The sequence below is a fragment of the Astatotilapia calliptera genome, chromosome 23 (assembly GCF_900246225.1).
Source record: "Astatotilapia calliptera chromosome 23, fAstCal1.2, whole genome shotgun sequence".
In the NCBI taxonomy this organism is placed as follows: domain Eukaryota; kingdom Metazoa; phylum Chordata; class Actinopteri; order Cichliformes; family Cichlidae; genus Astatotilapia; species Astatotilapia calliptera.
The window spans coordinates 26,578,248-26,602,699 of record NC_039323.1 but is presented as its reverse complement, the minus strand read 5'-3'; the positions used below and the strand labels follow the sequence as shown (position 1 = coordinate 26,602,699).

At 41.6% G+C, this 24,452-nt stretch overlaps 1 protein-coding gene across 2 annotated transcripts in view; it reads right to left on the bottom strand.

Moving 5' to 3' along the window:
- Window positions 1–24,452, bottom strand: part of LOC113016711 (activin receptor type-2A) — a 74,176-nt gene that overhangs the window by 35,890 nt on the left and 13,834 nt on the right. For both annotated transcript variants that reach the window (XM_026159765.1, XM_026159766.1), the window contains exon 2: window positions 1,853–2,060. In XM_026159765.1, coding sequence (XP_026015550.1) covers window positions 1,853–2,060 — 208 coding nt within the window. The remainder of the gene's footprint in view (window positions 1–1,852; window positions 2,061–24,452) is intronic.

Here is a 24,452-nt window from a genome sequence, read left to right as displayed (position 1 = left end):
ACCCCGAACTGTGCGGGCTACACATCCGACAACAACTTTATCGTTCGGGAATCAAAAAGGAAAACAGAACTGGCTCAAACCGGTATCCGCGGCCAGGGTGATGCTTTACTCTGGGACAAACTATAATAATCTCTTATTATCATCATCATCTGTTTACCGTCCTGGATGTGGACGCATAATTCACGCTGTGGTTCAGGCTCCCTCGCGCGTGGTAATTAAAATGCAGCCATTTGGATGTGGAATCTCACACAGGGACACAAATTATGCTCAAGGTGATTTTAAATGTATTTAGAGTTGAGGCTGCTGCTTTTGTCCTGATTCAGAGGCAGTGCAGAAATTAATGGGCAGCTTCTCAGCAACAACCCCTGCCACCATTAAAAGCTCACCCTCTTAGAGTGCACGCATGTCTGGTTAAAGTTTGATATTTCCCGTATTCTGTTACTTACTGATGGGAATTTAACTACTATTTTATACCATGCAACCTTCTAGTGACAGCAGAAAGTTCCCTTAAAATCATCAGCTGAGATTTCTTATGTTTTTAAGGTTAAAGGGAGTCTGCTGGATGCGAAAACCCAAATGTAAATACACAGAAATGTAATCAAACTACAGTTTATTTACTTTAACTGGACTTCATGAGCTATTCTGCTTGCTATTTATAAAGCCACTTTATTGTATATACTCAGTGTTTTTTATACAGTGTCCTGTATTTTATTTAAAGTTTAGACAGGCGTGGGAAGGTTATTAGGAAACCACTGCACTGTTTGAACAATGTAAATCTTAAAGTGGGACTATTCTGCTAACATCCATATTTTTATTCTTGGACCCTATTAGAGTAGCTATGCATGATTCGCAGTTCAAAATAATCCAAATTTGCCCTACATGCCCATCAATGATGCTTGCTGTGTGCTTATACTATGACTATAGCAGGTCATTTAGTCCACAGTACCTACTAAGACACACTCCGCTTTCCCAGTAATATGTTATGCATGTGGTAATCAAAGACGAATTATAATATAAATAAATAAACAAAAATAATTTTCTTTGTTTCCTTTTTGCACTGTTACTTCAGCCAGACTGTTATCTGAAACCAAAATGGGAAGTTAGATGGTTGTTTTTTCCCCCTCAATATTAAACCAAAGTCATGTGACCTACTTCAATTTTATCAGATAAAACAACCCCCAAATTTTGCTTTTTTTTCCCCTCTTTAATTTCTCATGTTAGACAGATATTAGGCAGGCAAACTGGAAGCTGAAGTGCAATGAATATTAAAATAATAAGGAAATAATAAGGAAACAAAGGAGGGAGGCAGGTGGATACACAAGTGTCATAGATAGGTTGATTCAGTGGGTAGGCAGGTGTGATGGTTGAAAAGCTAGATAGGTAGCAATGTAAGAAGGTAAGTGGGCGGATAAACAGGTGTAGTGGTAATTACATGTGGTGGTTAGTTGATAGGTAGGAAGCCAGGGTGGCAGTGGGCAGGTAACTATTGGAATAATTGGTTGGTATGCAGAGTGGGTTGGTGGGTAGGGGGTCTGGTCGATTGCCTGGTAGGAGGGTAATTTGTTTGATTGATAGAGTCAATGATTGGGTGGCTAGCTGGTTGGGTAGTTAGGTAGGTAGTGTTGTCGATTGGTTGGTGGGTGGATAGGGAGAGAGAATAATTGGCAGGTTGGATGATGATTGAAGGTTGATTGGTTGTTTGATGTTCAACCTTTCAACTAAAGCCACGTCCAGCCACAATAAATGGCAGTTTAACACACAGCTGACCACACCAAAGCAGTAAAACTCACATATTTGTTCAGCATATCTTTAAAATGCTTTTTTACCCTCCCCGTAAATGTTTCCTGCTTACCTGTCGTAGCAGTTGACATCATCCAACCAGCATCCCTGCTTGACAATCTCCACAGTCCCGGAGACATTTTTCCATGTGGCGAAACAGTGCCGCCTCTTGTCTTTCTCGCCATAGCAGGGTTCGATGCCGCTGCGGTTAGTCCGCTCCTTCTCCCAGCTGGAGTTGTAGTAGGCGCACTCCTGCGTCTCTGAGCGTCCCAGGATGGCGCCTGGAGAGGACAAAGAGGTTATTCTTTAATTTCTTTCCTTTTAATTTGAAGAAGAGCATTGTTGACTCTTGCAGGGGAAGATAAATTACTCTATCAAACATGTTGTCAGGTGAAGTCTCAAACACTCATGAAAGAAACTTTTGAATGAGGAAATTTACAACCGCTGTGGCTGCGAGGTGTAAGAGTTGCTCTCCTTCCTTGTCACTGACAAAGAAGATAATTTAGCTGTGTATCAATAACTGGTGGAAGGACATTTCTTTACAGCCTCCACATATAAAATGAAGTGAAGTCATAAAACATTTCTCAATAATAAAAATTCACTTCTCTGGTACTTTTCTATGTGGACTCCCAGAATGCCTCTGAATCAATACACCAATGAAAAATAAAAGCGTTAAAAAAATAAAAATGGCAGTTACTGGAGGAACAAAAAAACAAAAGTTCCTGTCCACAAACAAAAGCAGAGCAGGGACGATCGACTTCTCTCCCCGCCAAAATAAAAGGGACTCTGATTTCCTGCGGATGAAGCCTGCAGGCAACAAACTGATATCCAGGGAAATAACTGCATGACAGCTTGTCAGTTTAGCATTGCTGCCGCTGCCTCTCATCACCTGTCAGAGATTTAGTCCAGTTTAGACTGCTGACAAGTCTGAGGATAGTCAGCCGCTGTTTGCCTGCTTCCTGGCGCTGCAAGCTAAACAGCCCAGACACACAGGAAACAAAGATTACTTCCCACATTATTTGGTTTGTGCTGCTACAAAGTGAAATAAAGAAATTTTGACTCTTAGTCCTCTAAATTTGTCCATTCAGTTTTTAAGCCATGAAATGAAACTGAAAGAGTTTCTGAGCTCCTTTATGCTAAATTTCCTTTTCGTTTTACGCATTTCTGTTGAATTCTACCTTCCACAGCCAGCTTGCTGCCATTTGCTGTCGAGATGTAGCAAAAAAACAAAAATCTTTGCTAGAGTTACCCGACAGCCACTGATTGCAAATATATTTGCAGAGGTGTATATGCCTTATATGCTCTATTTCCCTGTATCTTTGCATATGTGCTTGCACCCATTTCGTATTTTCCTAGCAAAATATAAAGAAATTAGGGGTGTCAAGGCCTCCATACTGCTGCTTTGTACTACAGTACTTGACGCTGATTGTACAAAGCCAGGTTTCCATGGTACAACATTCGCAAGTCTATTAATCAGGTTGTATGTGTGCGCTTATACACCACTCTGCATTTAATCATTAGTCATTATTAAGCTTTAGCTCTCTTCCACAGTGTGTCTTTGTCCTGTCCCCCTCCTCACCCCCAGCCAGTCATGGCAGATAGCTGCCCCTCCCTGAGCCTGGTTTTGCTGATGGTTTCTTCCAGTTAAAAATGAGTTTTTCATTCCCACTGTTGCCAGGTGCTTGTTCAAAGGGGGTCATCTGATTGTTGGGGTTTTCTCTGTGTTATTGGAGGGTCTCCACCTTAAAATGTAAAGCACCTTGAGACAATCAGTGTTGCCTCAACCAATTGGTAATCTTGTAAGCTTTTATATATAGGATTCATATTGATGAAAATCTTTGTCAGACCACAATACAACAGATAAATACAATTTCAAAGACATGGAAATGGTGTGCGCTGTCAAAAGGCTCTGAGCTACCTCAGTCTGTTTATATAAGTCAATTAAAGCTATTAAAATGAGGCACTGGTATCCAACTCTGGAGTCAACATTCAGCAGATATACAAATGATACATGGCTTCTGTTTTTTGTTGCTGCTAAATGTGCAATTAGTGAGATTTGTGGCCTTTCGGATGAAGAGTGAGAAAAGCCACTAAAGTAGAGGCTGTTAGCTGGACATTTTTAAACAAACAGGATTTGTTATTTATCTCTTTATACCCGTTTAATTCACTCTTAATTGTCTGTTTTTTGTTTTTGTTAAATTGTTCCACCCTTGTAGGATTTGCGCTCTTGACCTAATTGCCTTTTGTTTATTGCTGCTTTTAATGTCTCAAAAGCACACTGTAATTTAAGAAAAAAGCGGACAAATAGAAAATAATGTTCCAATTTATGGGATCATTATCCGCTCTCCTCTGCCAGTGAAATCACGTCGCAGAGGAGAAGAGTCCTGACCGTGTCTGCAGTCACAGTAGCTTTCAGAAATTAGAGCTTAGCTTGCGTAATGGAGGTTAACTTTAGAAATATCATGTATTTTTCAATAAAATGGCTGCTTAAGTAAAGCCAGTTAATGCCAGCCGGGTCCCCCAGAAGCGTCGCTGGTCTCTTTTCAACGACATTAACAGCTGCAGATGGAAGTGAGAGGAGAATGGCTACTTTACTGGCAGGCGAGGTCACGCTGCCTCTTACCAGCACCGACAGCATTTTCTCTCTCGTCAAATCCATTTCCCATGAAGCCCCAAACTATTTCACAGCAACAGGTGCAACTGTGAAGTGCTGTCTGCGTGATTGAAAGGAAATGGCTCAAGTAAAGAGGGAGTGAGAGGAGAAAGATAGTTGGGGCTGCTGAATGAGCAAAGCTGAAATAATTGGTTCTCAAAAAAAACTAAACAACTGTACTTTTCTATATGGTAGCTAATGTTACCAGCAACTTTTACAGCAATCAATTTTAATGCATGTCCATGAGTTACATAGCAGTACAATTCAATTCTTTTGGGAAGGCTTTCCTCAAAGACAAGGTTTAGGAGGGTGCTTATGAGAATCCTTGACCGTTCTTCCAGAAGCGCATTTGTGAGGTCAGACATTGTTGGGTGAGAAGTCCTGGCTCACAGTCTCCACTCTAATTCATCTCAAAGGTGTTCTACCTGGTTGAGGTCAGGACTCTGTGCAGGCCAGTCAAGTTCTTCGACACCAAACTCGCTCATCCATGTCTTTATGGACCTTGCTTTGTGCACTGGTGTGCAGTCATGTTGGAGCAGGAAGGGGCCATCCTCAAACTGTTCCCACAAAGTTGGGAGCATGAAATTGTCTAAAATGTCTTGGTATGCTGAAGCATTAGTGCATGAGTTGCTTTCACTGAAACTAAGAGGCCGAGCCCAACTGCTGAAAAACAACCCCACACCACAATCCCCCCTCCAACAAACTTTACACTTTGCACAAAGCAGTCAAATATCGTTTAGTACCGTTCCCCTGGCAACCGCCAAACCTGAACCCGTCCATTGGAATGTTGGACAGAGAAGTGTGATTGATCACTCCAGAGAATGTGTCTCCACTGCTCTACAGTCCAGTGGCAGCATGCTTTACACCACTGCATCCAATGCGTTGCGCTGTGCTTGGTGATGTAAGGCTGCAGCTGCTCAGCCATGGAAACACATTCCTCTCTACGCACCGGTTCTAAGCTAATCTGAAGGCCGCATGAATTTGGAGATCTGCAGTGTTGGCGACCAGAACACCTGCTGACCCCGCTCTGTGATTTTACATGGCCTACCACTTTGTGGCTGAGTTGCTTTGCTATACCACTAATAGTGGCCTGTGGAAAATCTAGTAATGAGGAAATTTCATGACTGGACTTTTTTCACATGTGGCATCCTATCACGGTACCACGCTGCAATTCATTGAGCTACTGATGTGGATGGATAAGTGAATACTTTTGGCAATACAGTGTAAGTTGGTGTTGGATTATATAAAGCAATTCTCCAGCTGCACAGTCCAACAATAAATGACTTTAAGATACATCAATACGTTTCCATGACTTAGAGGATGTTAGTTTGATGTTGTGTTACATAAGGCATTTATTCTGTAGAGTGGGCTATTGTTTTCATTTATGGCCCCCACTCCACTCCTTATTCATCCATTCACACACTCATTTATACAAGAACATATATTTTAACATTCACACACTCACACTCTGACAGATGCATCCCAGGCAACTCGAGGGTCAGTATCTTGCTTGAGGATACTTTGGCATACATGGAAATCTAAACACAAGTCTGCTAATTGGTAGATGACCACTGTAACAACAATAACAATGTTTTCAAATTGTTGCAACATCTATCTGTGAGTCTCTGATTCGATGACATGATGGTACAGTTATGTCTTCGGCCTTGCCGTGATGGTGCAAAAGCTGCAAAACTGGGAGAAAAGGCTTGGGACAGTGCATGTGAAGTCAACTTTGTTGTCCAGTGCCGTTCCTCCAGCACCAGACAGTTGGTATAACAAAGAACTATATCCTTTTTTATTTTGCCTATGGTTGCCTGTCCACTGGTATTCATTTAGCGTTGGGTTCACTTTCAAATTAGGCTTTTAAAACTGTTCTAATCATTCCATGGTGCAAGGAAAACAGGCAGCGGTAAACCATCGACTCCTGTGTTCTTAATAGTAAAATTACTACTTTTGTTAATGGAGCCCAGAGAGCAATAAAATGGTTTCAGCTTCCAGTGGAAAAGTAAAACAGAGAAAATGACCTAAAAACAGCACACACCTGAATTTCTTAAAATTGTTTTTTTTTTTTTTTACTTTCACCCATGAACCACAGGCGTTTCTGTACAAAAACCACTTCAAAGAAACCAAACCATCCCAGCTTACCCAAACAAACACTCGTTATTGTAAATGTGTCTTTAGGAGTAAAATTGCTGTTTTTGTCAATGGAGTCTGGTGGCTGCTTCCAACAGCAATTAACACAAACATCAGAATTTAGTTTCCTGCGAACTGCTGCAGCTCTTTTACTTTATCCTGACCTCAGTTTGTTCTCAAAGGTTGCTTTGACAAGAAAACGGAACATCTAGCCAACTTCAGAGAAAATGCCAAGATGTACACTGCGTACTGCCTTTCAGCCTTAACCCCCCCCCCAAACAAAAATAACACAAGCACAGGAAAAATAAGTATGCAGTATGCTAATGTGTAATGATGCAAAGGAAAAAAATCTACAGTGGAATAAAGTCACGGATATGTGACTGTACAGGGGGGAAAAAAGGAATTTGCCCTAACGTGCATTATAGCAGAAATAACGCCACGGGGAAGATTACCTCATCTGACGTGTGGTTTATGCGGTCTTCATTTTCCCTCCCAACCCTCTTACTCCTCCCACAAATAAACACATTTAAAACTTTCTAGGTTTGTATCTATGTGCATTTCACTCCTTTTCAAGATAATAATAAAAAAAAAAAACCTACTCAACTGCAGCGATCGTGCCAAATTAAGGTAAACAAGATTGGTAAACGTCGATGCTTGAGCCGGCCAAATTAACAACTTTTTTTTTTCTTCCCCCTGAAAACACAAACTCCTGCCAAGACACCCTTCAGCAAAACATTCACATCTGCAGTGGGGATTATACGTGACAAAGAGTTGTTGAAAAGCCTGGTTTTCCTGTCACAGCCATTATACATTTGCATAAAACACAGCAAAAGCAACACTCCCTTCAGACATCCCATCATGCCTTTAGGTTGTTGTTTGGTTGCAGTTGGGTTCCAAGCCACATCTGGAGGTTGAGGGGAAAATTTAAAAAAAAAAAAAAAAAAAGGAAAGGAAATTTGTTTTCTTTGACCGGCGAAGAATGATGAACCAAAAACCAACCAAAAAAATAAATAAATAAAGGTGGGAAGACCAAATTTTCCAACCGCAGATTCCCTAAAGGCAGTGACAGATAAGGAAGGCGAGTTGATGCTTTCCCTGAAAGATCCTATCCTTGAATAACCTATGATGTTACGCATGCATCTAAATACAAATGGCAAAATCCCTGGTGGTGTTTTGCTACACTTATCCACTCCAATCAGCCCTTTAGCAGTTTAAGTGTTCACTGTATGGCGCCTGCTTTCTATTATTTCTCTGCTTCCTAGATGGGGATGAATGCACCACTCGCCTCACTGGCCTCTCGTGGGAGCTGAAGGCGCTAATGATGGAGAGGTACGCCGAGGTAAAGCGGAAGGTTAGCTCATTAGCCACTTCTGGTGCGACTGCATTAGCTGTGCTAGCGCTGATCCCCCGTGGACGTCACGTCGCGGTGCTTGGAAAATGCAGTTTCTATCAAGCATGGGATGGTTTCCACTGAGTGCAGGCAGCCTGATAAGCAACTTCATTACAAGGAAGTCTTAATAAAACAAGCGTTCAGCACAGAGCAAACATTGCTGCATACTTGTGCACTCCAGTTGGATAAATAAAGCCCAGAAGAGAGTAAAAAAAAAAAAATGGCTCACAAGTTTGTGCTTTCCATTCATTCTTTACACTGTCAATCTGAATATCGAACCTTAAGGGCTTAGAGTGAATAATAAGGGTGTAACATCTGCTATGCTACGCTACGCTCGGTTCGGTATCTGAAGCCAAAGTGTCAGCAGTCTATTTGTGTTGACGTGCTGGAACAAAAACTTGTTGTTTTCCATCAGCGACAGCATGTTAGTGGGGACTTTTCAAGTGGATAAACACAAAAACTAAGGTAAAAGTGGTCATAGAACACTTTTACTCGCTATGGAAGCTCCTGTGCTTGGGATCAGCACTGGAGCACTTTCATCTATAAGGTGTCCACTGGGAACACCATGAAGCAAGTGGTTCTTAAACCAGTGGGGATAACACTGGAACTGTGCCAACAATGCATTGGTAGAAAAACGGCAATATTGTGCGTCTTCAAGTGACACAACAAGGGCGAATCCCGAGTTCAACTTCTCTCATTTTTGAGGTGAGCTACTTAAATGGATACCAATGAGATCCAAGGATACTGCTGACTGATAGGGATGGACAATATGTTAGGGTCTTCGTGTAACCCAAGCAACTGAGCTCTGAATGTAATTTTAAATAGCCTTATATGTGGACAGGGCTTTATTGAAAGTTTACTGGCAGCATCTGAGTGATTTAATTACGATCAATATTACACTTTGTTCATATATTTTAAAGCATTATTTTTGATTTTGTTATTTAATTTATTTTTTAAAAACGGACACTCAAGATTTGTTACATGTAGTCATGCCAGCTTTTCCCTTCATAGTGTGAAACTTTTCCAAGTTTCCAAGGACAATGGGGTGAAATTTGCCACAGTGAAGCCTGAACCACGAAATGATTGCCAGAATTTATTTATTTTTGTAATTTTGAGGTTTTAGTTAACCTTTGACAAATTTAAATAAAGAAAAGAAATTAAATATCAATTTGCACATATGAGTTTTCATTTGTAATATTTTTGCTATATCTGGTATTTTTACGCAACTTATTGCTGACAGTTTTTCTTAAACAAAAGCAAATAAAAGGGTTAGGGTTTAAAAAAAACATATCAATGATGATGTAGAGATGTTATAAACGTATGTATTGAAACTAGGGTGCTGCACCTACATCAGCACCTCACCTCATGATTTCTTACAGTGTTTCTTTTTTCTTTTGTTTCCAGCCAGATGATGCGCCTGGTGTCAATGTAAGTAAAAAACAACAACATAAAAACAAAAAGAAAACATGGAGACCTTTCAGATGGTACAGCTTATTTTGAGCAGCCACCTATCCCACATGGTGACTTTTTTTAGTTTAACCAAAAATGTACTTTTGGTTTTCTCGAGTGAATGATCAGATCACACATCCGTCGTGCCAATGGGTGCTTCTGTTTTTACACATCACCAAAATTAAACTCGCGCAGAAAGTACTAAACCTATGATACTGCTGCTCAAACTTGGAATGAGTTTAAAGTTGATTTGTATGTCTATGAAGTTACGAGGGCTCAAAATGCTCAAATTTAACAGGGACCGAATTTCAACTCAACTGTATGTACTTCAAAAGGCCTGTAACCCAGAAAATATTCTTAGTATAGAGGCAAAATTTGCATGACTTCATTAAATATACTACAGTAATTAGTCTAAAAACAAAAAGGGAACTCATCTGATTCTGAGGGGTCATGGCGGATCTGATTTAAATGAATTATTTCTTGAGATGTTAGCTCCCATGAAACACGTCAACAGCTTCATTCAGGTATTACAGTTTGCCTCAAAGAGCTGCGAGCTATGTGAACTGCAAATACAGCGCCGAGTTGTAAATACAGCCGTTAAGAGCTCAAATCAATCACTCCTCTGAAATGAGGTGACAGTACAGGCCGGCTGTCTATAGCGCTGTGCGCCAAAGGTGGCCAAGAGAGCTGCCGGGTAGCATGGCGGATGTGAAGGATATAAAGCAGAGAAATCAATCTTCTGACTAAGTTGCAGCTCAGAGTTGACTAAAGTGGATAATGTCACCGAGCGGTTGTGCAAGGACATACAATAACAGGGCTTCCACCCACAAACACACATGCTGGCAATAAAGAGATGCTGTCCTCAAAGATATCTCACGTGTGGAAATGTCAAACACAAGCGGCACGGGCTCACTTTGTTTACCCGTGATGAGGTCGGTCGGCCTACAGACGCTCTTAATGCAAGGCTGCTTTCTTTGCGATGACGCTGGTAACGTATATTTAATTCATTACGAAGTAAATGAAAGTGTCAGGGTGTCGAGATAAATGAACCAAAACACAGGAAAAAAAAAAAGAGTAACAGCAAAGTAATGAACGGAGGAGGGAAAATTAAGCAGCTAAAAGCAGCGGTGTGCTATTTAGCCTTAATCAACACGCCTGGCTAATTGATAGTAATGGTTGTCAGGGAGGTTATGCTGGAAGGTAAGCTCACGCGGGTTAAACAGGAAAAGAAAAGCATCCATTTACACTTCATATGGAGTCCATGCATCAGCTCATCCTTGGAACACTTTTTGTGACATTTAATTGGTCATCCCCGTCAAAAAAGAAGAAAACAAAAACAACGCTACTTCCTTCCTACTTTCACACTCTCCTCTCTTTTTGTGAGCACAAATGACCACAGTGGATTTTACTCGGGCGCTTCCATCCATACGAGAGATTTATCAAGGTTAACCGTGACCTACTTTAGCAGCGGACATTTCAGTAAAATGTCTAAACACCTCGACCTACTTCTCAATTCACTGGGGGCTATTCTCCTCACCCCTCGCTACAGCTGCCTGCTAGTGGTTATTCCAAAATGTTATCCCATCCCCACAGCAATTAAGCTCCCCGTTATTAAAGAACTATAAAACTGGCGAGAAATAAACTAAGGATGCAAATATTCCTGCAAAGAACCCTGCAAACAGAGAGAGCGTAATAAGAGGATGGAAAAGATGCCAAACTTGGCAGAGACGCCGCGACTTGAGGAGATTACTGATCATCTGTAGTCCGCATTGAGAATTCAATCTTTTTTTGTCAGGAGGCCAAAAGGTCACTTTAGGCGCACACAAATGAGAGACATTGAGTTTGAGAGTTGCACCAGGAAGATGCAGAAGGCAATGAGAAAACGTATAACCACATGTAAGTAAATCATATTTATAAGAAAAGGCTCCACAGGTGGCTGTTAAACATGGTAAAATGGACCAGTTTTAATGACTCAGTCAATCTAGTTCTGAATTTAAATGAATCCAATAAAATGCACTTTTGTGCCTGAAGCAATGCAAATGTGAGAAATTGAGATACCGTCATGTACGGCTGAGCAGTAATTACACTCTAATTTGATCTTATTTTACAAGCATAACTCACAGTTTCTTTACTTCAAAAAGCCACTGGTCACTGATCCCCTGGCAATCTCCTCTTATTAGAGAAAAATGTATGTTCCTCAAGTGGTTGATGAGTGGTTGCTGGAGGTTGCAGGGTCCTAGTGACCAAAGCAACAGCAAGAAGATTTTGGGTGCGCCATTGTTTATGTCATTGGTTGCCTATTATGTGAATGAAAGGTCCCAACAACTCTTCAGTATACCACCTTTGCAACCAATTCCACATATCGACAGTTGTACTTCCCGCAAGCACTGGCCAAACAGTTGGAAAATAAAAAAGAAAATTCCTCAGAACACGCAGTTTGTTGCTGACCAGTCTCTACGCCTGTATGACTTTGACTGTTTAGCTAGGCTTCGGTCAAAACCCATCTACAGGGTTTAGTTCCTAATCAGACAACCTTATGGTCCCCACGATATGCAACTTTATTTAATTGTTTGACAGAATCTACAGATGCATTGGGATATACTTTATGAGACTGTAACTGTAACTTTTCTGCCAGAGAGATTACAGATGTCCCAGGCCAGACGACAAGCACAACTGAACAGTCTGCATTTTCCAGGAATTCAGTCCTTCGAGTTTCTGATTTATCAACAATCAACTATTTTTGCTGGATGCCGACTTATTGTTTAGCAGCAGAAGTTGAGCCAGACTCCACATTTTTGCTGGATGACTGATTTTTTTCTTTTTCATTGAAATCAATGAGAAGGCTGCATTCTTCTAAATGATCTGCTGTTGTTGCTCGGAACATAACCTCCGGAGCATTAACTTTTTACAGGAACAGTTGTGAAACACGTTAAAAAGGTTTTAACCTTGTATTTCATCTCCTTTTACTGCACGTTGTTACTCAAATGGCTCCCCAGATGTCCAGAGAGGGATACATAGGATCACGAGAACTAGCACGTCTCTTTATTAGCAAAGCGAGATGGTTCTGGTGCGATCGGTCGCCAGGCCAGCGAGGTGCATGCTGGGTGGGAAATGACCACCAACCACCTGCCAAATGTTAGAGAAATTTCGACTGAGCCACTCTGGCAGGAAGCCAGCCAACGCCCGGAGGTTTTTTGTTCTCTCTGCTGGCTGGTGAAACCCATGAAGTGTTTGATTAATTTAAAGTCCTTGAGCTTGCGTGGCAGGAGGCCTTTTTGTCCCTCTGAGTTTGAAGAGCAACACTTACAGTTTAAAGAAAAAAGGCAAGGGGAAAAACAACAACAACAACAACAACATCTGCCAAACGGGCCACATTTCAGCCTCACAGTTTGGAAAACATGCCACTGCTTCATAAAAATAAATGTATATTTGGCTCCTTGCCGTTGCCAGTTGTGTTAACACCACAATGATTCAACCTATATCATGGCGGAGGACAAGTAATCTCTGGGTCGTGGAGGGCAGAAATATGGCAAAACAACAACAACAAAAAAAAAAAAAAAACAAAGAAACCCGGGACCTGAGCTTGTCATCAGTGGACAATAACGGCGTTTAAAGGTGACATTTCAGACTCGAGAACAGCCCATCCAAGCATTTTCTGCCTGACGACTGTTGTTGAGGAATACAGGAACTAATATCCAATTTCCTGTGTGCGAGGCCCTGGTCACAGGGGAAGGCTGTGCTGCACTCTTGCTCTGCAGCCTCATAATGAAGTGGCATTTTGGCGGGCCGGGCCTGCGCTCAGCACTGCGTGCACTGAAGTAGGTAAACAACTCATTCATCAAGGCTTTTTTTGTGTGCCTGCCAGCAGCGAGGATTGTTCGTTATGATGGAATTTGTTCTAAGGATCAACTTATCATCTGCGTCCGCGGCCCAGATGAAATAGATTGGAGGTGATGTATGGGCGTTTGGGGCGCTGGTTTGTGTGGGAATCAGCCCGACCCGCAATGTAAAAAAAAAGAAAAGAAAAAAGAAACTCAGCATGAGCGATGGGCTTTGAATAAAGACGTTTGGGCTGAGACCACAGGTCAAAACGCCGTCTGCAGAGCTGGCCTCTTGGCTTCCCGGCAATGCTCTTTTTTTGCTCCTGATGCAACCTGACACTCCTCTCCCTCCCAAGATAACTGACTCAAGACATGACTAAATGCAGCTTTTACATGTCGGAGAAAAACTTCTAATCGTGAGCGGTGTTGAACACTCTGCCGCGAAAAGCCATGCACGTGGAGCAGAGGCAGTTCCAAAGTTGTGCAGCAGAGCAGTGAAATAAGCAGGGAGCACAACGAGTGCCAGTCCAGTTTAGACATGCACACAGAGAAATAAACAGAATTGACATGACTTCGGGGTCGCGTTGGGTTCAGGCAGAAAAGGTTTTATAAGCCGTCAGGTCTTGTTTGGAACTGCAGCTCTTCCTCTGATGGTACTTTATCAAATAGGTATCTGTTATGACTACGTTAATAGAGGAAAAACAAAAAAGTCCACATGGAAAATGAGTGAGTGTAAAGCTATGATGCTGAGACGATTTGCTGTCAGATTGTGGCACATGGAGAGGGTGTAAAACTGATTCAGTTGCAGTTGTTAAACAGCTTGAATGTGTTTTTAAAAGTGTGTACCAGCCCTGAAAGAACCCTCTGTACTAATGAATTTATGATGGCTCAAAAATGCACACGCACAAAATTTCTACTCACCAGCCCCATGTACTTCCAGGACCTCTAGTCATTATTTGAAGGTAAAATTTTGCATGATTTCATTAAATATACTAAGGTTATTGTTTAAAAAAATCCAGGTGACTCTAGTGGGAACTTTTCACAGACTATTCGACCTACTTTATATTAAAAGACCTTTATTTTCCAATCTCCTGTTACAACGCCATATCTCAGTTTTTGGAACGAGACTGGACTTGAAGGCACGAGCGTACCATCGTGTCTGTGTTGGTGGCATCATTTAGGTGACGTAATCAGTACAGGAGCTCAGATTAAAGAGAGAGAGATACTGCAACAGCCTTAAAAAAAACATCACAACTCACTGAGAAAAAATTTAAACTCATTGCATTGTTTCCTAATTTCAACTTTTTCAAGTGCCAAGGTCATTGTAGTTAACCCAAACTAAGATAATAATCAAAAAGAGTAAAAGTAACACTGAAACTAATAAAAACTAAACTGAATTTTTTTTTTTTTTTTTAAAAGTCAAAATGAAACAAAAATAAAACCTGTGCTAACTCAGTTAAGCACCACTATAAGTGGCTATGGAGGACAGAACAACAATAACAAGCTCAGTTTCAGACAGTTTTTTTTCTACCCTCGGATCTCTGAGGTCAGAGAGGGGGACCATGAAGCCCCGCCTGCTTGCCTTTCAAACCTTTTCACGACGAGCAGCCAATAAGAGGAAAGACTGCTTTCAAGGGGTTGCAGGAGCTATACTCAGGAGTTGCACAGAGATAAAGAAGGATCATTTTTTAACTTTGAATCATGCAAAGCAACTGTAGCAGTTAAAAGTGAAACTATCAAGTCTGAGTTTGACAGAGTCTCAGTTAGTTTGACCAAATGTTGTGCTTTCCTCCTTTTTTCTGCCTGAACAAATGTTATTATTTTTATTATATCATCATTATATCATTTCAAAAATGTAACTAAAACAACTTAAAATTACAGTAATGGAAATGCAAAGTCCCTAATAATCATAAACAGCCCACTGCAGAGTAGTCGCATGTAGTGAAGACTTAAATTATTTGCACCTCTTCATAATCCTTGTAGGCTCAGCTGTACTTAACAAGTAGTTCATGGCTCTTTTGATTTGATAGTAAAGGTTGTTGAACCCTATCTGCTGAGCAAAACAAAAAAAACAAAAACAAACAAGTACCTGAACAAACTAAACGTAGTGCTACTTCTCCATATCCACCATCCCATCTTTCTCCCTGACTCCAAAAACGTGGGCACTGCCAGTTAGAAATGCATCCCACCGCCTGCCTCCGGGGCAGCTCGGATAAAGATTTTTTCCACCATTTATAGCCGCTCCACTATCACAGGCATTAGGCAGCAGGGGCGGCATGGGAGACCATCGTCCCACGGTGAGGTTACCACCTCACAGTATGGATATTATGCACAATTTCAGAGCCCTGGCAGCAGATTTTGTTTTATTTTATTTTATAAATAAATAAAACAAACACTGTACAAAGTGTGATGGAGCCACCGCTAATGGAGCTGCTTCATCAGATTTTCTGTGCTGATTTTTAACCTCAAATAGGTGACAATCGCAGAAATGACAGGAAAGATGACGAGCTTTGTTCTTAGCATGTGACATTATGTCAAATTAGAGAAGCTGGGAAGGAAAGTTATATAATTGCATTCATTTAATTTCCAGCAGCAGCAGGAGGGCAGCGGTTGAATAAATAGGGAGGTGAATGTCTGGTCTGTGCATAAAACCGCTCTTTTACTTATTTATTTTACAGTAGACAGTAATTTTACAGAGATCTCACTGGAGACCTGTGTTAATGCTCAATCAGATGGTGTCATGACACGGCAGGGGTGGTTGCGTTGGCTCGGGCGAGCCGGTCACAAAGACCGCACTCTTTCCACGGTTGGGGAGGAGGGGAGGGCATTAAAAACCACCGCACTCAGCAACTGAATCCAATCCCTTTAATCCTCGCTGGTATGCCCGAGCCCGGCAGTCTCCGCCTCAATTAGCGCTGATGGAGTCCGCCGTCGGACAGGTCAGGGGAGCACCTGGGTCTCCTTAGCCTTGAGTGGTGGCAGGCTGTAGGAGCGAATACCAGCGCGGCAGCCCCAGTGTCTCGTGCGGTCGGCCTCTGCGTGCCGTACATTCTTTACAGGACGAGCAATTTAAAAGTGCCTTGTTATCTCTCTGCAGAAGGATCTGCCAAAGTCCCCACCTCACCCCACCAGCCTGCTGCTCCCCTCCGATCCCCCACCCTCTGTGTGCTTGAAATGTTTGGATTTATTTGAAGGGTATGTTAAGTGGCACTTGGGCTTAAAGCTGAACTGCTTATTGAGTTTGCAGTGATGCTGCAATATCGGCAAGCCTGCAAGCACGGGCGTTTCAATTCATTTCTATAAAACAAGCAATCAACGAGCAAAGACTAGAGGAGGGGGGAGAGGCAGGAGGCAGAAGAGATATATATATATATATATATATATATATATATATATATATATATATATATATATATATATATATATATATATTAGGGGTGCAACGATACACAAAATTCACGGTTCGGTTCGGTTGGATACTTTGGTGTCACGGTTCGATATTTTTTCGATACAAAAAAATGTTCAAGCATTTTTAATTTGTCATTTATTAAAATTATAAATATATATTTTAACTCAAAAGTACAGTTTTTAAATTTAACCCTAACCCTTGTGCGTGTTTTTTATTTTGACAGCGAATGCACACCTGCGGACCACTTATGTGCAGCCCTGGTTATTTAGCTCATCATATTGCAGCCACAGAAATTATTTTGTCCATGAAACCATAAAGCTGCACTTTCTTTTTGCCTTATAGTCTGATTTGTCATAACTTCTCCGTTTTGTGGTAAGCTTTTCTTTGGCTGTCACTTCTTCACCCTGACCTGTCTTATTTGGCTCAGCAGAACTGAAATGCTTTTACACGCTCACTCACATAAGCTCAGCGATTCTCTGCGCGATCAACCTCTCACATGTTTAAGCTGCGGGAGATTTCACTTGTCATGTTTGCATAGTAAGCTAACGATTAATAAGACGATGTCAGAGGAATTGGTGCGCAAATTATCATCACTCACAGATCAGTACTGTCGCTCTCTATACACAGTTCGCACGATTGCAAAGTGAAAGCAAAAAAACAAGCGCAAATTCAAACGCGACTTCAATATGTCACATATTGACAGTGGCTCACCGATGCCACTGACATAATTACCCAGCTACATTTCTGAAAGAATGCAAAAGCATTGACATATATTTTTCCTACAATAGCCCGACGGGCAGGGCAGAGATAGATTTTGGTAGCCCGACTGAAAAAAATCGCTAGCTCCGGGACGTCGGGCTAGCGATATTGCAAGCCCTGTATCTGATTGAGGAATCACTCATCTTTGGAAAAGAGAGTTTATTACAGAGAAATGGCTCTTTCCAAAATAAAAGCTATACTATCCGCTTCTTCTGGGCTATATTCTCAGCAGCATAAGGAGAATCATGTGCTAACAGCTGTCTAAATGACTCGGCTAAAGTTAGTAGCATGCTTGCTTTTTTTTGCAAACAAACAAATAAGTACACAGATAAGAACAGCTATACCGTGAATTTGGCTTGTGGTGTTTACAGGTGGCTGCAGTCCTTAAGTTCACGGATTCATTCACCTTCACTCTCTCTCCAATTTGTATATACTCTGTGCTATACTTTATAAGAAAGGTAAAAAGGCAAAAAGGCCCAGAATGCATCATAAAAAACCCAAAGATGTAGCATTAGCATACTGGCTTCCGACCTTTTGTGTGGACACTGCTATATGGAAAAGAGCTGGCCACACCCTGTAATAAATGACATTAAAATCACTGATACAGTCCGGCTCTGAACGGTTAAATACCTAAAACTGTGCTGCCAACACTAAGAAGATGTAATTGTGATAAATAAATGTCAGTCGAAAACAAAGTACTGGCTAAACTGGCCTCTGTGTAACATACAGAGCAGGGAGCAGGAAGTATGGGCCGCAAATGTACTGCAGAGGTCACTTACAATAACTCAAACTCTTAATTCTTAAAGATTTTTTTTATTTTAATAAATAAGAATATAAACTGTCCTCTCTTTCCATTTTCTCCATAGGACTCACTGTTAAGTGGCCGCCCCGCTTGATATACTCCTCAATGAGAGCCATCATGGCCGCCTTTTGGGCACACGGTTGTTACTGCTGTTGGCTCACAGCAAGAAGGTCGTGGGGTTGAATCCGTCAGCTAGTTGAGGTCTTTCTATACATCTCCTCCAGCTACCCCATCTTCCTCCCACAGTCCAAGAACATGGATGTTAGGTTAATTAGTGATCTATGTGATGTGAATGTTTGTCTGGTTGTCTAACCCTGTGATAACTGGGATAAGCTCCAGCCCAACTGTGACCCTGTGCCCTTTTAAACTTTTATACATCTTAATCCAATAAAATACGATACATTTTTGTAGTCTGAAATAAAATCAAATAGATTATGCTGTTAAAAAGTTGTTTTTTTTCCCAACCAGGTTTTTTTTTTTTTTGGTTTTTGCCCTGAAAACATTTGCATTTTAAAAAGAAACTCAACATAACAAAGGCACAGGATTTGAAAAGGACTTCTTTAGTATTATTTCTTATCCTCAACTTGTCTTCTATCTCATCATTAGTAGAAAAGAGCTTAAAGCAGAAGCTTTGAGAGAATCCTTTTCAGTAAGTAAACTCATCAGAAGGTCAAAATGACTCAATGTAGACACACGGAAGATGCTTCTGTGCTCGTGTGATGATTGCAGTTGTGATTAAAAGGCTCTCACATTTCAAACTGGGCTGTGGCGGCTTGGGTACGGCTCTGATAAAGGCCGTGCAGGGGAACTAGGCACGGTTAGCCCACGCTGGATCACAGGCAATGGCTGGTGCTAGTGCGTATAACTACCGCACCGCCTTGCTCTGAGTCACCTCACATGGCCCTCCAAGACATGTCTGCCACTTAGCTATGTTCACTGTTTGCACTCGCCAGCTTCGCATTTGTACAAGACACACCAATAAACGTTTGGAGTCACTGACCCCCCCGCTTCCCCACGCATCCACCGACCCCCCACCACTGACCAACGACCTCCCTGACTCGACGCTATTTCAAGCAAACTAACGACACAGCGGTCACAAGGCAGCGTGGCCAAAATAAAACCCCCCCAACACTCGTGTATTTTCTGATTGAGATTATATTACAGGTGCAGTAAGCGATGCAGAGAATAGCCATAATGTATCTGCAGCGGTTTATGGTTTTGTTTACAATACCAATCATGATGAGTCAGTGATAAGCAGAGCCCTGCTGAGGAAAAAGAAAAAAAAAAAGCTTTCCTGTCAGGGGGAGGGGAAAAAGTGAGTTTCAAGACTGAACAAATCCCTCTTCAATCGGCTACAAGAGCTGAAAGGCCTTGTAGCTGAGGTGGGGGAAAAAGCAGCAGTATTTAGCAACCAGTCTTGAACTCTGTCCCCCTGCTTCTCCTCACTCCTTACCCTTCATGTCTGTTGTGTCACAGGTGTAGATTTAGAGAGCGATCATCTGTCCTCTCTTTCTTTGTCTCTCTCGCGCACACAGGTCGTTTTCTACTGCCAAAATATACTTTAAAACACAATTTCACACAACTGATGAACATAATAATAATAATACAGAAAAACACAAGTTGATCAGGAGGTCTATGGATGGAGAGTCTAATGGACAAGATTAAATGGTGTGTGTGTGTGTGTGTGTGTGTGTGTGTGTGTGCACGCGCTCGCGCAACGATAACGAACATGTGACACTTTGTACTGCCACACTCTGCAGACATGGAGCAGAGTGGCTGCGCGACACTTCAGTTGCCACTGCCCGTTTTCTACAGAGTGGCGCTGTCGCCTGTCTCGTTTTTAAAGCTTGCTCGCCCACATCAAGTCACTGTACGAATGAGGAGGGAGGGAGCGAGAAAGGCAAGGCGCTGCTGTCTGTTGTACGCGTGGCGTAATAGTGTTTCAGAAACAACAGTTACATGGAGCTGTACGCAAAAAAAACCCCTCAGAGATTCGGAAATGAAACCACAGCAAGTGTGAAATACTGCAGTTCCTCTAGTGGCCACTCGAGGCTCCAAAGTTGAGTCAATCCATAGTCTCCTATGTGGAAATGGCTAACTGTACAGCAGAAATAGACACATTTGTAGCCTCCGCTATGGGCAGTTTCCCCACCTTTATGCCTCTACTTTAGTTTAGGGGTGTGGCTCCTGTGATTGACAGCTGGAGCTGCTCGGCATCAGCCCTGCTAATCTGAGTAATTGAACTGGACCTCTTCACTGTGTCTGTGCTGCTGGGGGCTTTGGGAGTATTTTCATGGAAATACCTGATTAGAAGATTCAAGATTCTTTATTTGTCACATGCATGGTTATACAGGTATATGACTGAATTATGACTGTCTGTGCTGTACAGACCATCCTAGAAGAAAATCCCAGGGGCCCACCCAATATTAAATCTTCACTCTAATCAAAATACAAGAGAAAGTGACACAGACTATAGGCTAGAAATTGTTAATGCTAGTGTGTCAAGTGTCAAGGCCAACATATGACCCGCCTGCCACTTGGACACAAACTTCAAAACAAGAGCAATAAGTTTAGGTCAGAGTAATAAGTATTATCACAAACTAACCACCTGTTATTATTGGTTTTAATTCACCTTTTATATAAATCATCATCCAATCATGCACATTAGTGCCAGAAACCTCTCTCAAACACATCTGAGGTATAAAAATCCAGATGTGTAAGAATTAATTCTTTAAGCGGTGACGTGTGCTGCTTTCACAAACAACCACCTAAAACCAGACACAAATAACGAAAGACCATTAGATCCAATTAAAACAAAAACGACTGTTACTAGGTCGACTTAGACGTCATGGTCCTGCTTCTGCAGCTCCGCGCAGCCTAAATGGCTTTTGAGTTTTACAAGATGCAAAGTGACAGCAGCAATAAAGGCAGAATGACAAGCTCGCATTATTACAACTGAGCAGCGTTCAACCAGGGCCAACCGAGTCCCCGGGTCACCGTTACCCTTTGGTGGTTTTGTGGTGATAAGAAGTTAGAGCGACCTTCACGACAGTGAGGAATCTTGGCAAGAGGCGGCCGAAGAGGTGGTGGAGGAGGAAGAGGATGAAGGAGGTTGTGTTAAGTGTAAAGCAGGCGAGGACCCTTGAGAGAGCCTGAAACAAGAGCATGATGAATGTACAGCTCGCAGTTTTTAATCAAGGATCAAAGCCGGGCCTCTCCGTCTGAGCAGCCAGCCTGTCTAGACTGAAACTCTCCCAAGCACATAAAGCAACATCTGCAGGATGCATTAATTACAGTAAAAGACTGTTCTGGACCGATCTCTGGGGTACCGGCACATCAAGTGGTCTAGACTGAGACGCTATTTAAGGATAGCTGGATTCAGAGACTCCCATATCATGAAATATCCACACTAAAGGTGATGCGGCAATCCTGAACTTCCATCTGCCTTTCATTTGTTTTAATTCGAGTCAATTTAATTTGCTGGTTTCCCATTCTACGGGTCACTCAGTTTAGATTTGCATTATAAGCTTTTAGCTCTCATCCTCCGTGACTGTAAATAAGATGTGGCAAACATAAGGAATGGGACCAGCACCTGCCCCCAGTGTTTTAAGTCATTAATTACTGTAACTTGACCTTAGGACCAATAAATTGTTGTTATAAAAATCAGATATGTTGAAAAATACCTTTATTCTGCAGGTACATGAAAACACAAACAGATTTTACGCAGTTTAAAAAATAATCTTTTTAATTGTCACAGCAAGTTGTGGATTAGTCATCTCCACTCAGCCTGGATCAGCAGGTTATTATGAACAGAAGAGTTGCAGATTGCCCTCTGGTTGCAACGTCAACACTCAACTCAGGATTGAACAGTGTTTCTCCTACATCATCTTCACTTTTAAAATTTTCATTCATTGACCATAACATAACAATTGCCAATACCAATTTATCCAGAAATAGCCAATATTGAGAGATACATTTAATAACATTTAGGAAAATATAGAGGTGCTAGGTCCTGTTCATATGCTAAAAATAAGGTAATATTAGCCTGTTTCCAGGTGGCTGCTATGCAACATAAAAACATCATAATCTCTTGTATAATTCAACTGTTTTGGACATAAATGAGACATTTTTTGTCAAGAAGTTAAGGTGTAAGAAAAGTGCTGTATTTACCTAAATGATAAAAGCATTTTATCCCGTTGCTAGGCAACCTGATGACATCCAAATATCTGATATAGATAAGAACTTTCGGCATGATCAACTCCTGATTGTGTAGAACAAGTTTTATTTCATGCATTATAGTAAGGTTCTTGTATATTAAGCTAGCAGCATACGAAGTAATCAAACAGACTTTTCTGTGGCCAAATAAAGGTCTAACCTACAGGCCCAAAGGCCTACTGGGGAAATATGTTATGCTGAGCATTGTATAAACAAGATTTTTGAATCATAAAGACTTTATTGTTTAGTTACAAAAACTCTCATGTGTAGCATTTCTGTTTTTTCACTGCAAGCTATGAATTATAATGTACAAGTAAGGGTGGTCGCTTAAACAAAACACTCCACTACATTTACTTCAAGCTTAAATAAATGTGCAAAAACTACAACAGATCACTGGAAATGCAGCTGTTTTTTTTAAAGAAACCTCAGACTGTTCTTCAACGGTTTTCTGAAAAGTTTCCTCTACAAATTATAACTGTTGTCTGGCAAATTTTGTGGTGACTGAGGGAAATCAACACTCACAGTTTCAGCATATTTAAAATAAATAAATAAGTAGTGGTGCTGGATCACTTTTCACAAAGTACTTCTTTCCTCTTAAAAGATTGTGGGGTTTAGGGTATTATGGTTTCAATGGATTGGCCCATTTGACCTCAAACTGGGCTGCATTTTTGTCGCTGACAGGATGAAAGCCTGCAGCAGTTGTTGAACATGCGACCTTTCAGTTACCCGGCGGCCTCTTCTCCCCACCTGTCTCCTACGATACATCAGGTAGAGTATAAAATGGTAGATATTTGCAAGAAATGATATGGAGGTTGTCTCAGTCTCTTTCAACAAACACTAGAAGAATTGTTTTCAGTATTGAGTATTTACTACTCCAGGGTGAGAACAGTACATTAGAGGAAATCATTTGCATACTACTTTAAACACTTTGACTGCACGGCTCTGTGTGGCAATACTCAGTCCGACAACAGTGGGAGCAGGTTGGAACAAATTCCTGCAGCAAGAGAAAGAAAATCCCCTCGATAGTAATCATGCTGTTTTGATGATATTTAATTGGAGTCAAAGTTTAGACAGTCATTCATGTGGTGAGTCGGTTTTAGGGAGGCTTTTGAAATCTCTTAAAACGTCCTTGTAAGATTTCAAACTAGTTATTTTTCTTGTGGCGTTCGCTGCTCACAAATATAATCAAGTTTGATGTTGATTTAAGTTCATTGGAGTTTAATGACCGTGCAGACTTTGCCAACATATAAATAAGCAGAGAACAAGTGAACTTTGCAAAGATAATCTGCACTGTTTTTTTTTTTCTTTCACTTGTTATTTACTTCATTTAACGTCGGCCTCATGAAAAATAACAGCGATAACTTTCACTGATTGGAGTTTAAGAGAAATCATAAAGTGGAGGCATTATGTTTTTCCATATTCCACAACCACAGCTTGATTTTAGGAATTTTTTTAACCTTATTTAACAAGTCTGTTTTATCATATTTATTCTTAAAGATAATCAACATAATTTAACTTGTTAAAAGTTGAGTTTTAATTTCGTTTTTGCCAACATAAAAGAATTTCCCAACTTTGACCATAAATAAAGAATTTATCTTAGCTCAGTGAACATCCATCCATCCATCCATTTTCATCCGCTTTGTCCGGGGCCGGGTCGCGGGGGCAGCAGCCTAAGCAAAGAGGCCCAGACCTCCCTCTCCCCAGCCACCTCCTCCAGCTTATCCGGGGGAATACCAAGGCGTTCCCAGGCCAGCCGAGAGATATAATCTCTCCAGCGTGTCCTGGGTCTGCCCCGGGGCCTCCTCCCGGTGGGACATGCCTGGAACACCTCACCCAGGAGGCGCCCAGGGGGCATCCTTGTCAGATGCCCGAACCACCTCAGCTGGCTCCTTTCGATGTGGAGCAGCAGCTGCTCTACTCTGAGCCCCTCCCGGATGGCCGAACTTCTCACCCTATCTCCAAGGGAGAGGCCAGCCACCCTTCGGAGGAAGCTCATTTCTGCCGCTTGTATCCGCGATCTCGTTCTTTCGGTCACTACCCAC